This window comes from Crinia signifera, chromosome 4 (genome assembly GCF_055691185.1).
Source record: "Crinia signifera chromosome 4, ASM5569118v1, whole genome shotgun sequence".
NCBI lineage: Eukaryota > Metazoa > Chordata > Amphibia > Anura > Myobatrachidae > Crinia > Crinia signifera.
The window spans coordinates 211,252,759-211,266,447 of record NC_139220.1 but is presented as its reverse complement, the minus strand read 5'-3'; the positions used below and the strand labels follow the sequence as shown (position 1 = coordinate 211,266,447).

Below are 13,689 nucleotides of genomic sequence, written 5' to 3'. Positions count from 1 at the left end.
ATAGTCGCCCTTATCATGTGTCGATGTTGACAATGTCGACCTGGACACTGCGTAGATCTTTCAATCCACACTCCTCCTTATAATGCCCACCCTTGCCCCACCTTCTTTAAGATAATATTTAAATAAAATGAGCACTGTAGCAGAAAAGACACACTTACTATAAAACTACATTGTAACAATTGACACCTATAAGTATGGTGCTTTAAAACCACATCTTCACATGCTCCTCAATAACTCCTTCTGTAGATTCACTTTTCTCGGAGAACCTGTCCCATCAGCATCTCTTCATGGTGATATATACGGTACATGTAATGCTGAAAAGCGTAGCAGGAAGTCGGGGAGTACATGAAGCTTCACCAGTGTTGCACATGCAATGAGTGCTGTAATGCCAGCATCAGACATGGACAGGACTTTGGTGCCTATAGCATACTATGGAAACTATTCTTAAATACAGTAGGTGCTAAGCATAATTCATAAATAAACAGCACTTGTAAAAAATAAGTATCTTCCTATATCAATGACAAATAATATTGATAAATAACATTTACCACGATAATACTTCCAACTATGGCTTCGACCCCATCCCATCCGCGGCTTACGGATCTTTTAGGTTGGCCGCTGGAACATCCAGGACAGGTGACAGGTCCCTACAGAATATCCGTTGAACGCGCCGCAAACTACATCCCCCAGAGTTCTGTACGCTAGAGCAACAACATCCGGCTCTCTGTGCACTGACAGCCTGCGCCGGCTGTGTGTGAGCGCCCCCTGCTGGCGATCTGGGGGAATTACAGGAACTAACGGTAACGCGTGTGTTGGTATCCTCTCGTGTAAATACCGTGTGTCGTGGCGTAGTCACATCGTTTAAAACTGTGTGGCGATATGGTACCAGCTAGATCAGGGCTGGGCAACACCGGCCCTCCAGATGTTGATGAACTACACATCCCAGCATGCCTTGCATCACTTTCAGCATGGCCACATAGCAAAACTAATGCAAAGCATCCTGGGATGTGTAGTTCATCAACATCTGGAGGGCCGGTGTTGCCCAGCCCTGAGCTAGATGGATCACCTTCGGCAGGGGGACCTTACACATTATGCACTGTGTACACGACGTCTACCTTGAGGGGGAATGTCCATAGTTGCCTACCCTCCTGCATTCTGCAGCAATCTCCCTGGTACTTGTGTAGTTTCACGGCGCCAGCATGGCGCCGTGCTACTTCTGGGTGTACGCTCGCCACGAAATATGTCCAAAAAAGTAACTTAACTCCATGCCAATATGGATAGTTCATACCTCCACTATCCATGTTGGCATGGAGTTGATTTTAAATAGCGTAGCGAGCCACCGAGCCCTCAGCGTGGGTGAGCGAAGCGCGCCCCGCAAGGGGACTCAGACGCACGGCGCCATGCTGGCGCCGTGAAACTACACAAGTACCATCTCCCTCTCTCCCTCATTAGGCTATCAATCTCGGGACTATGTAAAAACCGGACCCGGACTAAACCCCGGACCGCCAGACCGGACATCAAAATCTGCAGTACGGAGCTTGTAGCGTCTGGTCAGGGGGTGTCCCGTCCGGGGGGTGTCTTGTCAGGGGGGGGGGGGGTGTCCCTGTGATTGCTATCATCAGGGACATGGGGAAGGAGAAATTACCAGGTACCAGTACCAGGCACTTTATCACTTCTCCCTTATCATTGCTTCATACATCTACCCCTGAGTGAGCCACCATGCCGAAGTGTGGCGAGCGAAGCCAGCCCGCAAGGATCCCCTACAGTTGAAATAAAAGAAAAAGACTGACACCAATCTACATTACAGACAAAATAAAAAATTCTGTAAAGCAGGGTTGACTACTTTAAATGTCTCCTCTCAGGAAGGAGCACAGCCAGCTAAATGCGGAAGGCTTGCCCGCTCGATTTACACGATTTACAGGAGCATCCCAGCCATTCCAGGAGGGTAGGCAACCCCAGGGGAAAATGCAGGATTTTTAGAGGGGGGGTTTCCAAATGTAACCCAAAAATATCCCACTCTGTAGCACATTGGCGTAAGTACAGAAGTCTGGGGGAGCAGTAACAGCCCTGAAAATTGGTCTTTTTATACACTGGATCAGTGGTCGAAGTGGAAATTTTGAAGTGGGGGTATGGAAATTTTGAAGTGGGGGTATGGAAAAGTAAAGAGTGAATATAGTGCGCACCTTCGGACACCCCCCTGTCCATCAACGTCCCCTGCCAGACTGCCCCGTTGTACAGGGGTATTACAAAAGCACAATATGTGCTGCTGAGTGAGCAGAGAGCATCCTGAGGGGGAAAAAAAACTTTTTTTTTTTTATCTTAAGATTAAAGTGGGGGTATGCCATACCCCCGTATACCGCCCCACTTCGACCACTGCACTGGATACTGTATGGAGTACAGTATTATTATTTAGCAGTACAGATGGTTTATAGTATAGGCTGTTTCAAACCCTTAAATACTATAAGTGGTCAGGAAAATGTTAAACATATAATAAATGAATGCACAGACATAATAGAATCAGTACTGCACTTTCTCTTCCTCCTGGCAGCTTCTCTTTGGTCCATTGTGAGGTTTGAGGGCTCAGATCCACACAAACAGTAACTGTGATAGAAGAATCTGCTACCACTGGGCATATGCAGCAGCTCCGCTCTGTCCCTTACACTGCATGATGTGGTGGCAGCTCTATTGATCATATTTTATACCAGTGCTATTGTTGTCATATTCAAGGCACTTGCCAAGAGGAGGGGGTTTCCGGGCGCTGCAGGCCAAAAAGAGAGTTCCCCTGCATGTGGCCGCTGTTTATGTCTGGTCTGACTAATGCACATGCACAACTCCGTCCAGCAGCTGGCAAAGTACATCACAGGGACAGGCTCCAATTGGTAAGATCCTCCCCAGATGGGTATGGGTCATAGGGTCGATAGTAATTAGATCAATCACTGTTGGTTGACAGGCCATAGGTCCACACATGAAAAAGGTCAAAATACCTTAGGTCAATATGGTCAAAAGGTCAACACAAGCAATAGGTCAACATGAAAAAGACTGACATGAGTTGTTCACACTTGTGGTGCCTATGTCAACATGGAGATCATATAAAGTGTACCGCTTCGCTCCCCATGCTTCAGGCACGGTTTTGAAAAAACCCGTAGAAAACTCATGTTGACCTTTTTCATGTCGACCTATTGCTTGTGTCGACCTAAGGTATATCGACCATTTTCACGTGTGGACCCATAGGCTACAACAGGCTAACAAAATCTTCAGATGTGTTAGCAGCTTGGGCCAGGCCTAGGTACTTTTCAGGGATGTGGTCTAATTGTGAAAGGCATGGCCATGCACCCTTTGTATAAAATACATTAAAAAAAAATAGCATTTTAAGCACCTCCTTCGCCTTACTGCAGCCCAGCACACAGCAACATGTGCTGGATTGAGAAGTGCTGCTGCTGCTGCCAGGTAATGGGGTATCCACTGAGCTCCGCCATCAGACCTGCGTGGGGTAATTAGTACCCCTTTACCCTGAAAACCTCTGTTTTTAGGGATTAACACACATATTTAATGATAAATGGGCCCCTGTATGTGGCATAATCCTGTGCAGTGCCATTGAGAGGGGGGTACTTTTTACCTGGGCTTGGATCTGATGGAGGGGCCCTGATCCCACGTTTCCCTGAACCACCGCAGCACACACTGCTCAGTGCCATGTGCTGAGCGGGGGAGAGTTACAGCCTGCCCTCTCTCTCTCCCTAAGCGAGTGCTCCTCCCTCCAGATGGTGGGCCACTGGCGCACAGCCCACACCCCCAACAAAGGTCTTTATTTATTTAGGGGGTGTGGCCAATGGTAGGTTATGGCAACACCCCTACCATTAACCACACCCTTTTAACCAGGCATGGGGGGCTTACAGTATAATAATGTATGTATTGATAGTACCCTGAAATACAGTATGCAATGTCCTGTTTAAGATTGTATGTAATTTTAGTGCCTTGTAATACTTGTATTTGGTAGTATTTCCCTGTTCGCGGGCATCGCATGTACTAAAAAATCGCATGCGACGCGATGACCGCGATTTCCCATAGGGAACAATGTTAAATGTCCCAATTGACCCGATTTTCCATAGGGAACAATGTTAAATGGCCCACAGAGGCCAAATAGGCACCCTGAAGTGTGAAATGGCCCCCCCAATTGTTAACGCCACCCCACGATCAACGTCAACCCGAAGCGTGGTGAGCGCAGCGAGCCCGCGAGGGGCGGCACTCCCCCGGTTTTTGTGACCCCATCCATGTCCATCCAGACTGCGCATGCGCGCATGTCTGGAAACGGCAGGGGTCGGCGTGAGGTCACAGCCGGGTAGCAGAGGCCGTGCGTGCTGCTGTGTGTGAAGTCTCTGCTCCCTGCATCAGGACACTGACAGAGGAGCTGGAGAGAGTCGGCAGCCGGGGCCCCGCCCACCACACACACACAGAGCAGGCTCTGGCTCCGTGCATCTGCAGATCAGGCCTGCCCTGCTCTCCCCGCTCCTCTACCTTCTCAGCTGCCTCCCTCACCACGCTGCCGGCTCCCTTATTATTTTATACCATAAGAAAATCTCAGGCAGCAACAGTATGGCCTGATGTATAAGCAGAACCATTGTCTGGGTAGTGTTCAATGTATTGATGTATGTGCTCTCTAAAGGAGGGATACAATGGAGTTTCCCCAACACAACCAATAAACTGTGCTAGATAAATTACATAAGTGGATTGGGACTTCCACTTAAGGCTTGATACATCTTCCACTATATAAGGAACTAACTCATAATGGCCATATACAGATGGAGCGGGCATCATCCTTGGCCGGGACTCGCCAGATCCCTTGCACTGGCGAGCACTGGCGATAGAGACTGGGACGCACGTGCGTCCCAGTATCACGGCGGCTGGGCAGGGTCTCCCTGCCCGTCTCCGCTTCAGGGAGACGCTGCCCAGTTCGGGGGGGGGGGGGGGTCGGTGAAGCGAGGGGGACCAGCGGGGGAGGCGGCAGGCTCCGTTTGCAAAGGGGCGCATGAGTGTCTTGTACGTGCGCGCCCCCGGCAGAAGCCAGACGCTGGCGAATCTATCGCCAGCCCCTGCAAAGATGGAGGCCGCTCCATCTGTACAATACCCCGACATTCATAAAAACAATAGCATATGAACTATCCACATTCTACTTCTGATTAAATGCCGCAAGATGGATGGGAGAAGATTTCAGAAGACAGACTCAGACAGACTCAAGTTACTATTCCTATTTCTGGTGTCTGTGTCCATGAGAAGGAAGTACCTGATCTGTGCTGAGTAGAGTTCAATCAATGGGAAAATGTGTTAACATGGCCATTAAAGATCATTATATGCAGCTCCTGCTTCCACCATTATCATCTATATATACACGAGGGTGGATCAGTAAGTACCTGTGTTTGAAGACAGGTGGCGGTGCTGAGGAAAGTTGGTATTACTACAGTGTACTACCATCTTTCAAACAACGCCATACCAAATTTCAAATTAATTCATAGGTTAGGTTTTTTTTTCCACCACGACAATGCACCAGCTCCCTCATCCAGAACTGTTGCGGCCAGATTGCATGAATTGCGCTATGAATTGTTGCCGCATCAACCGTACTTCCCCGACTTGGCTCCCTGCAACTTCTTTCTGTTCTCTAACCTGAAAACGTGGCTCACAGGAACAATTTCAGCTCAAATGAGGAGGTCATCATCGAGACAGAAGCCTATATGAGTTTAACCAATCTTATTTTAGAGGGTTCAAAGAAATTGCAGGGATGTTGGGAAAAGTGTTTTGCCCTGAAAGGAGATTATATTTTTTATTTCTTTTTCAACATAATGTGAAAAATTTGCTGTAAAGACCAGCATTAGTCATACGGACCACAAAACCAATAAGAAATGCAGTGTCTAATCAGCTGTGAAGCACTTCCACGAAAATAGCATTTCTTATATAATTCTTTGGGGTAAATTCAATTAGCCACGAGTCTCATTGAGGAGAGATTATATGCTGCCCTTACGGTACTCCCAGATTAAACAGAGTTTTGCTCACCGCAAACGAAAATCTTTGAATGCTGGACAAGAATGGCACTTGAGGGAGGTGCAAGTTATATTAAATTGACCACTCCATGTCATCCCTTGAGCGAAGCATTTGATACCAGCTTATCCTGCCTACACACCACCACCTTATGACTGACTTTTTTGTTTTATAAAGGAAGAGCGAATGCCCAAATATTGTTTTGTGACACTATGTTTTGGTCATGACATTATCAAATAATAGACAAGGCACTAATTTGAAAGCTTCCTTTATTTTTTATTGAATCACACATTTTGGACAACTCTTCTCACCAAACGTCAATAATTTAAGAGAAACTACACATACAATGAAAAATACAAGAACTCATTATTGGGTCGGGACATCCCATCTTGAACAGAAATATACATGGGAAGTTTGTAACATAGTGTGTGTAAGTGATTCAAGGTAATGAGAAGTATCTAGACTCTTCTACAATATATTTTGCAGTACTTTTCCCAGATATAATGTAGAAGTCAGTAATGAAGACAGAAGTAAAACATCAGCTAGGAATGTTCATTATAGATAAAGACCGGCACAATACTGAAATCTTTGCTATTTACAACAATGGCTACTTCAAGCTCTCAGTTAGAGAAGTGTCTATTGGCATCTGAATGTATCTACAAAAAGCCAGGTAAGCATTAGGTTATGACCCCTATTGCTACACAGCATCTGCAGCCACAGAAAATCCTGGCTATATTTTTGGGTGAAAAAAAAGTTTGTAAAAGAAGCTTTTCACCTATTTATAATACTGAAAGCTGAATAGGCAGCAGCATCACTGACACTGTATGTGCAATGCTGAGAGAACCATTATTACCCAAGATTGATAAGGATTCAACCCCTTGTATAAATCATATAGTAGAGTATTACAAATGGTTATGAATCCAATATAGGAGTGGCCATGATTTCAGGTTTGTAATAATCGAACAAAAGATGTAACCAAAATACGTTGCTAAAGATTTACTAAAAAGAGTGGAGGTATTAACTATGGTACCCAAACATTGATTTATCTAGTACATCAGTGTTATTCCAGTCCTCAGATACCCCCCCTAACAGTGTAGGTTTTACAGATCTCCTCAGTATCACAAGTGAATAAGGACCACATGTGTCTCTTGCAGAATCACATCTGAGAGTAATGAATGCCCTTGTGAATCAACCAGGAGATCTGGAAAACATGCACTGCACACTGTTAGGGGGTCCCTGAGGACTGGAGTTGGGAAACACTGTAGTAGAGGATTTGCTGTGGCAAAGAGCACTATGTTTTTTTTATAGACACTTTAGTAAACCTTACAATTATATAACTGCGAACATATCTACAGAAATGGATTTAATTTTATCTCTCCTGGCTCTATTGCAAGTAAACAAATTTATAGGCGTAGGTTAGGAAAGCATGAAATCACAACTAGAGTTACTGTAATGCAAATCTAGCCAGTTCATTTAAGACTTCAATACGCCTTTTCTAAACCAGTTAAAAGTGCATACCAAAATCAGAATGCATATAAGTGCAGCAAGTTGCATCAAATGATATTTTAGCTAAGGTGTATTATGATTAGAAACCAATTGTATTCACATTGAGGGGTATTATTCCAATCATTCCAAAGTCCAGTCCTTCAGAAGCTGTCCAATTAACATTTCAAGTTCTAACAATATAACATACAAACTAATACATTGTGTCAGTATTCAGTTGGTCCCACAAATGTTAATGTAGTAAACATTAAAATATACGAATTGACATTATGATACCCATAGAGGCAATCTTACATGAACATAATAGGGTAGGGATAACATTATATGTGTATGTATAAATAGGTTTGTTCCTTAAACCGCACAATCTCAGGAATTTTGCATAATGCAAGATGTTAAGACATTGGCTCAGGCTGCTCTTTGCAATCTGAGGTTCTGCAGCTGCAATCAAAAGATTTCTAACAATTCGATCCATTAAAATTTTTAGCAATGGTGTGCACAGCTTATTTTGTATTCCTCTATTACCTCTGTATACATATTATGGAGCATTATGTAAAAGTCATACCATGCACACTTGCTATTGTGCAACAGAGTAAAGATGTTCGTACACTACTGCGAAGTATTGCAGCATTGTATGGGCCATCCAACGCCCCTGAGTCACCTGGAACCTTCCCGGGCAGAAGGATCTCAGGTGACCACGCTTCCCACTGCGCGGAGGGGGAATCAGACGTCGAATGGGGAGCAGGTCCGCCTGTAATCGGCCCAAATCGTATTAATGTATGGGCACCTTAAGACCAATATAAACTGTGCAGGGTTTAGGTTTTACTTAAATAGTCAACTGTGCCATACCATCCCCTCTCGGCATGGAAACCCTGCATGCTAACGGAATCTAAAGAAATAGATTAGGAGGTATGTCGTTTAAATAAACAGTGCAATAAACGTATCCATTAGTACTGTACATATACACTGTATACCTATGTAGTGCAGCATTATCAGTACATACACATTTATATTAGTTATTACGCGGGAGTGTTCAATAACGAACAAAACACAATTCTCATACAAGCAAGTAGAAAGAGGTCCTGGACAGGGCTTCAATGTTACTGCAATGATACATTTGTATCTTAAAATGACATATGCTGGATGGTGGTGTGGAGCAAAATGATCCACGGAAAGCATGGCAGAACTTGCAAAGGCTGTCAGGTTGACAAAAAGCACCCCATAGTTGTGTGAAGTGCAAATTAAATGTAGGAAGATCAGCATCTAGCCACGAGTCTCCTTTCCAGTCCCTGGTGGACAGTAGAATGAGATGAAGCTCTTACCGCCAGTTTGACCCAGGCTGCCTGCTGTTACATATTTACATATTATGACAATTACTGGAACAGCCATCTTTTGCCACTTCTTTACCTCTGTCTATTTGCTTCTTTAGATTTACACCAAACACCTTTTATTTATTTTTTTAAGTATCCTCTTAATGCAATGCTTCCAACCTATAGCTCCAAGCACTGCTGAGCTGTATGTAAATCTACGTAACTTAAATGAACATATGACCCCTGTTAATGAGAGTTTGGATTCTCCCTGGGACACCACATACACACCACAATCAATTATGCACCATATCAAAGGGAAGTGGATAAAAGTTGAAGAAACAACTGTACTACGAGGGCAGCAGATACACAAGGTCCTTGCAACCTTGGGGAATGTACTTCTCCCAGTCCCAAGGAAACCCTCACATTTGATTGGAGTAGCCGTAGTTTGGTGTTGCAGAGTACTGAGGTTCATGTTGTGTCATAGCACCTTGAGCTGCCCCCATGGCTGCGTTCTGAGCTGCTTCCTGGACATGAGGGTTTTTCCATGCACCTGTGGTCCACTCCTCCTGTGCCTTACTCAGGCTTCCTCCAGCACCACGGTAAAATTTATGTACCTGTGTGGACAGTGCAAAACTGAATCATTATTTGTTTTGTGTTTCAACACCAAACATTGTAGTTTTTCCACTACATATATCCTGTTATATCACTAAAGGGTGTGTACACACGGGGGTGATTTTTGCTAATATTGCAGGCAATATGGTCGCTGAACGACCATATTGCCCGCGATGGGAGTGTGCACTGGCAATATATTGCCGGTTGCTTGCTCCCGTTTTTTCCCCGTAGTGATCGTTGGTCGCAGGAACATGCTCCCAACAGAAAATCATCCCAGTACTGGCATTCTATAGATCAAGGATGGGGAACCTTCGTCCCTCCAGCTGTTGTTGAACTACACATCCCATCATGCCCTGCTACAGCTTTGCTATTTAGCCATACTAAAACTGTTGCAGGGCATGCTGGGATGTGTAGTTCAACAACAGCTGGAGGGCCGCAGGTTCCCAATCCCTGCTCTAGATGAATAGTGCAGAAGTAGGTGCGGAATGACACCTGGTTCAGCTGTTGAATATCTGTACATGTACCATAGGCTAGCATTTCAAGAAGGGGGTGTGATTTGATACCATGGGTGTGATTTAGTCATCTCTGGGGGTCCAGGAGATGCAAGCTGCGCCCAGTATGTTGGCTGTAGCGTCTTCTCCTACACCGACAGGAGCCGGAAGCTGCATGTATTGTTAGTGCAGCACTTGGCTCTGGTCACTGAGCAAGTATTTTGGTATCACACCTCAGCAGATGACAACAGGGTACATGCCACACCCATGCAGGCCATTGTGTCACCCCTGCAGAAGAATACCCACTGGTACAAAAAGCCAATGTAACTACAAATAACGGCTTTAAAAGTGATGAATGTCTACAGCAAAATCAAATCACAGTCCACACTGAAAGATGTGAATGTTACACTATACCTTTGTCAATGCCACAAAAGAGAAGACTGCCACGGCTGTGAACATAATTGTGGGAATTAGCATCACCACTGCCGAACCCACATTTGTTGAAAAGAAGCTGATAGTTGCGATCCATCCACTAAAAGATAACACAAAATACAAGAATGAAGCCGGTAAAATAACAAAGGAAGTGACGCAGTGCAGCATAGTGTATCTTTCTGGTTTTTCATGCATACTGTATATTCAGGAACCAACTGGACACAAGTACAATTCAAGGCATATCCACTGGTGACTGGAGGGTTGGAACTTGGCTGGGATAGTCTCAAGTAGGTAACATTCAAAGTGTTTGATGATAGATGCAGGCCGTGCTGAGTCGGGTGAAAGCAGAAGCACTCGCTTTTAGATAGGTGAAACACTGCCTGGTGCAAGTGGGCCCTGCTGAGGACATAACGCTCTGGAATAATGGGCGGGTTCCCAGCAAAATGGCAGATCGCTCTGCATAAAGGGGAGAATACATATTTTTGCGTGCGCACTCACTAAGTGGAAGCTCCTACAGCAGAGTTTTGCTGGCCCCAAAATGGCTTAAGAATTATGATCCAAATCAAAACTCCTTATATCATTAATTCTTATCCAGTGAACAGTTCCAAATAAACACCTTCCGCTATTACATAAAACTGAATATTAACACTCTTTGCTCAGCCCGTGCATCAGCTAGTTATTAAACAAGATCCGTTTGAATCATGGAAATGTTGGGATGTTAAAGTCTGTTTCTTAGGGCAATTGGTTCTAGTGTTTGAGAAAACAGATGGTTTAGCATCCAATTAAGTATAGATTTATTGTATTTAAGAATCAACATATTTTGGATGAAGCAAAATTCTATCCATCCATCCATCCCAGTTTCCCTAATTTATAATCTGAGCCAAAAAAGGACAGTCATCACAACCATTTGTTTTAGAAGATAAAGTGTATTAATAAGCAGGATTATGATCAGACAGACTACTAGGACATTGGCCCCTATCGCTTTGGCCTAGGCTTGTGTATGTAACATCTAGCCACATTCCTAAATACCCACCAGGTAACATTTATTTACTACTGTGGACATATCTGTATAAAGACTCACCAGACTCCCCATCCAGGAATACCGACAGCTTGTATTATGCTGATGACTAACTGGGCCATAAATGTGAAAAAAAAAGCCATGAAGTTAAAAGAGCTGTCTGTCCTGTGAGAAGAAAAGGACACCCGTCAGACACAGAGACCTCTCAATGCAGACTACATGTACATGGATACACTTAAAAGCTGGAACAAAGTACCATGCAAAACAGAGTAAGGTGCTTAGGTGGTATTAATGGCAGCACATACAAAGTTGACAGCCAAGTTTACAATACTTCCTACCACTAGTTATCACTGCAGTACGGACACTGTAATATGTTAAAGAAACAATCCTGAGCTAGTTTTGTAGTGTTTAGTATGGTAGTCACAGTAAGACATTGGAAAAGAAGAGTTTAAGGGATTTAACTAGACTGGAAACAAAATGGGTACAGAACAATGTAAAGTTAACAATAGGAGAGAAAAAGAGGAAAAGAAAGATGGTGGATTGTGAGATCATTTAAATTAGATAGACAGATACTTACTTGAAGGCTTTGTAAATAGGTCTGAACCAGCACACATAGGAGCAGGGAGTGAAAAGGATAACCCATAGAAACGCCAGGCCGAAATTAGTGGCTCCGCCTCCTCCAATCAGCCACGCCAGGCAGCCAATCAGATTCACCGCCAGCGTGATACTGTTCACTGCACGCACACACGGGGTCACGCAGAGGCACACACGTGCAGTAAGGAGAAGAGAGCCAAAAAGATCAGAGTAAGGTTGAGGAAAGGCAGAGTACTATGAATTGGAAACCATAATCCTTCCCCCACTCCCACCACAGCAATTCCATAAAATAAAAGGAAGATGTCGCAATATACAAAATATTAAAGGGATGTTCCTAGCTTTTGGAAAATCTTGTAACATACTAGCAGATTGGCTATAGGAGACTGGGAAAGCAGATGAGACTTGAACTAAATATAGATTTGTCTCGTGAGATCAGGAACATAGCAAGTATTATACTTTATTATGCAGATTTAACATATGACTAACAAGAGTAGGTTTAATCATTCATATCAGAAATCATCTTTATGGTAATGATTTCATAATCTTAGCATCACATAGACATACATAAAACATTAATATAGAACATTGGGTACTTTTTGGAAAGACTGGCAGGAAGTCCGTTTTAGGCAAGTGTGTAAATTGAGTAAAGAGGAGTATTGGTAGAGGCTAACCAATTCACCTTAGCCTGGATTTACAAAGGCATACCCACATACTTACAATAATGCATGTAGTCTCATATGCTATAAGAATGAAAAATAAATCTGCATACATATATGTAAGAAATACATTTGACAAATGACAACAGACTCTCCCTTATGTCACATATTTGGGTGACTTGAAACTAGTGTTCCTGTAATAACAGAATTGGACAACACACAGGGCATATTACACATCAGGCTAATTGCAAACCACCCACCACAGGATAGTTAAGGATAAAAAGGTACAGAAAAAGGAGGTGGCATATAGGGCCTAATTCAGACCTGAACACAGAACAAATACGCTCTCAAAACGGGAAAAGCCATGTGCTCTGCAGGTGGGGCAGATGTGACATGCAGAGAGAGTGACATTTGGGGGAGTTATTTTGTTTCTGTGCAGGGTAAATTATGTCTGCTTTATTCTCACACTGCAATTTAGATGTCTGTTTGAGCACACCCCACCCAAATCTAATGCCCGGTACACACCAGGGGACCCGCTCACGATGCACATTGTGAGCGGGTTGTCCGACCCGCTCACAATCACACGGAGCGCACGACCCGCTCACGATGTGCAGCGTGAGTGTGTTCAGATCCAATCGCGACCCCCACCTGGGTGTACGTTAGTTTTCAGATCCTACCTGCTGCAGGTAGGATCTGAATAACGACCGACCTGCGGGGCCGCGCATCGGATCGGGATCAGACCAGAACAGGCAAAAAAAAGGGCCTGTACATGTTACATCTGCCTCACCTGCAGTGCACATGGTTTTGACCATGTCGAGAACAAATATGCCCTGCGATCAAGTCTGAATTAGGCCCATAGATGCAGCAAGAGAAATCCAGGACACCTATGAAGTCAGGAAATCAGGACTGCATGTATACAAAAAGGGGATTTTGGTCCTACCTGTAAAATCCTTTTTTCTGAATCCATGGTGGACACTGGGACAGTGGGGTGTGGGTGGAGCTTCAGCTACAGGCACCAAGTAGAATAGAGTTCTTCAAGTGCAGCCCAG

General features: G+C 44.2%; 2 protein-coding genes across 4 annotated transcripts in view; both read right to left on the bottom strand.

Moving 5' to 3' along the window:
• PPCDC (phosphopantothenoylcysteine decarboxylase) overlaps nucleotides 1–754 on the bottom strand; it is a 50,518-nt gene extending 49,764 nt beyond the window's left edge. The window contains exon 1 of one of the 2 annotated variants that reach the window (XM_083183717.1): nucleotides 549–754. The gene's annotated coding sequence lies outside the window, so the exon portion shown is untranslated. The remainder of the gene's footprint in view (nucleotides 1–548) is intronic. The other variant, XM_083183716.1, reaches the window with a different exon arrangement.
• A 5,525-nt stretch (nucleotides 755–6,279) lies between these two features.
• Nucleotides 6,280–13,689, bottom strand: part of SCAMP5 (secretory carrier membrane protein 5) — a 29,968-nt gene continuing 22,558 nt past the window's right edge. For both annotated transcript variants that reach the window (XM_083183715.1, XM_083183714.1), the window contains exons 4-7: nucleotides 11,968–12,124; nucleotides 11,454–11,555; nucleotides 10,355–10,472; nucleotides 6,280–9,451 (exon numbers count right to left, since the gene is read on the bottom strand). In XM_083183715.1, coding sequence (XP_083039841.1) covers nucleotides 9,257–9,451; nucleotides 10,355–10,472; nucleotides 11,454–11,555; nucleotides 11,968–12,124 — 572 coding nt within the window. In that variant the 3' untranslated portion in view covers nucleotides 6,280–9,256. The remainder of the gene's footprint in view (nucleotides 9,452–10,354; nucleotides 10,473–11,453; nucleotides 11,556–11,967; nucleotides 12,125–13,689) is intronic.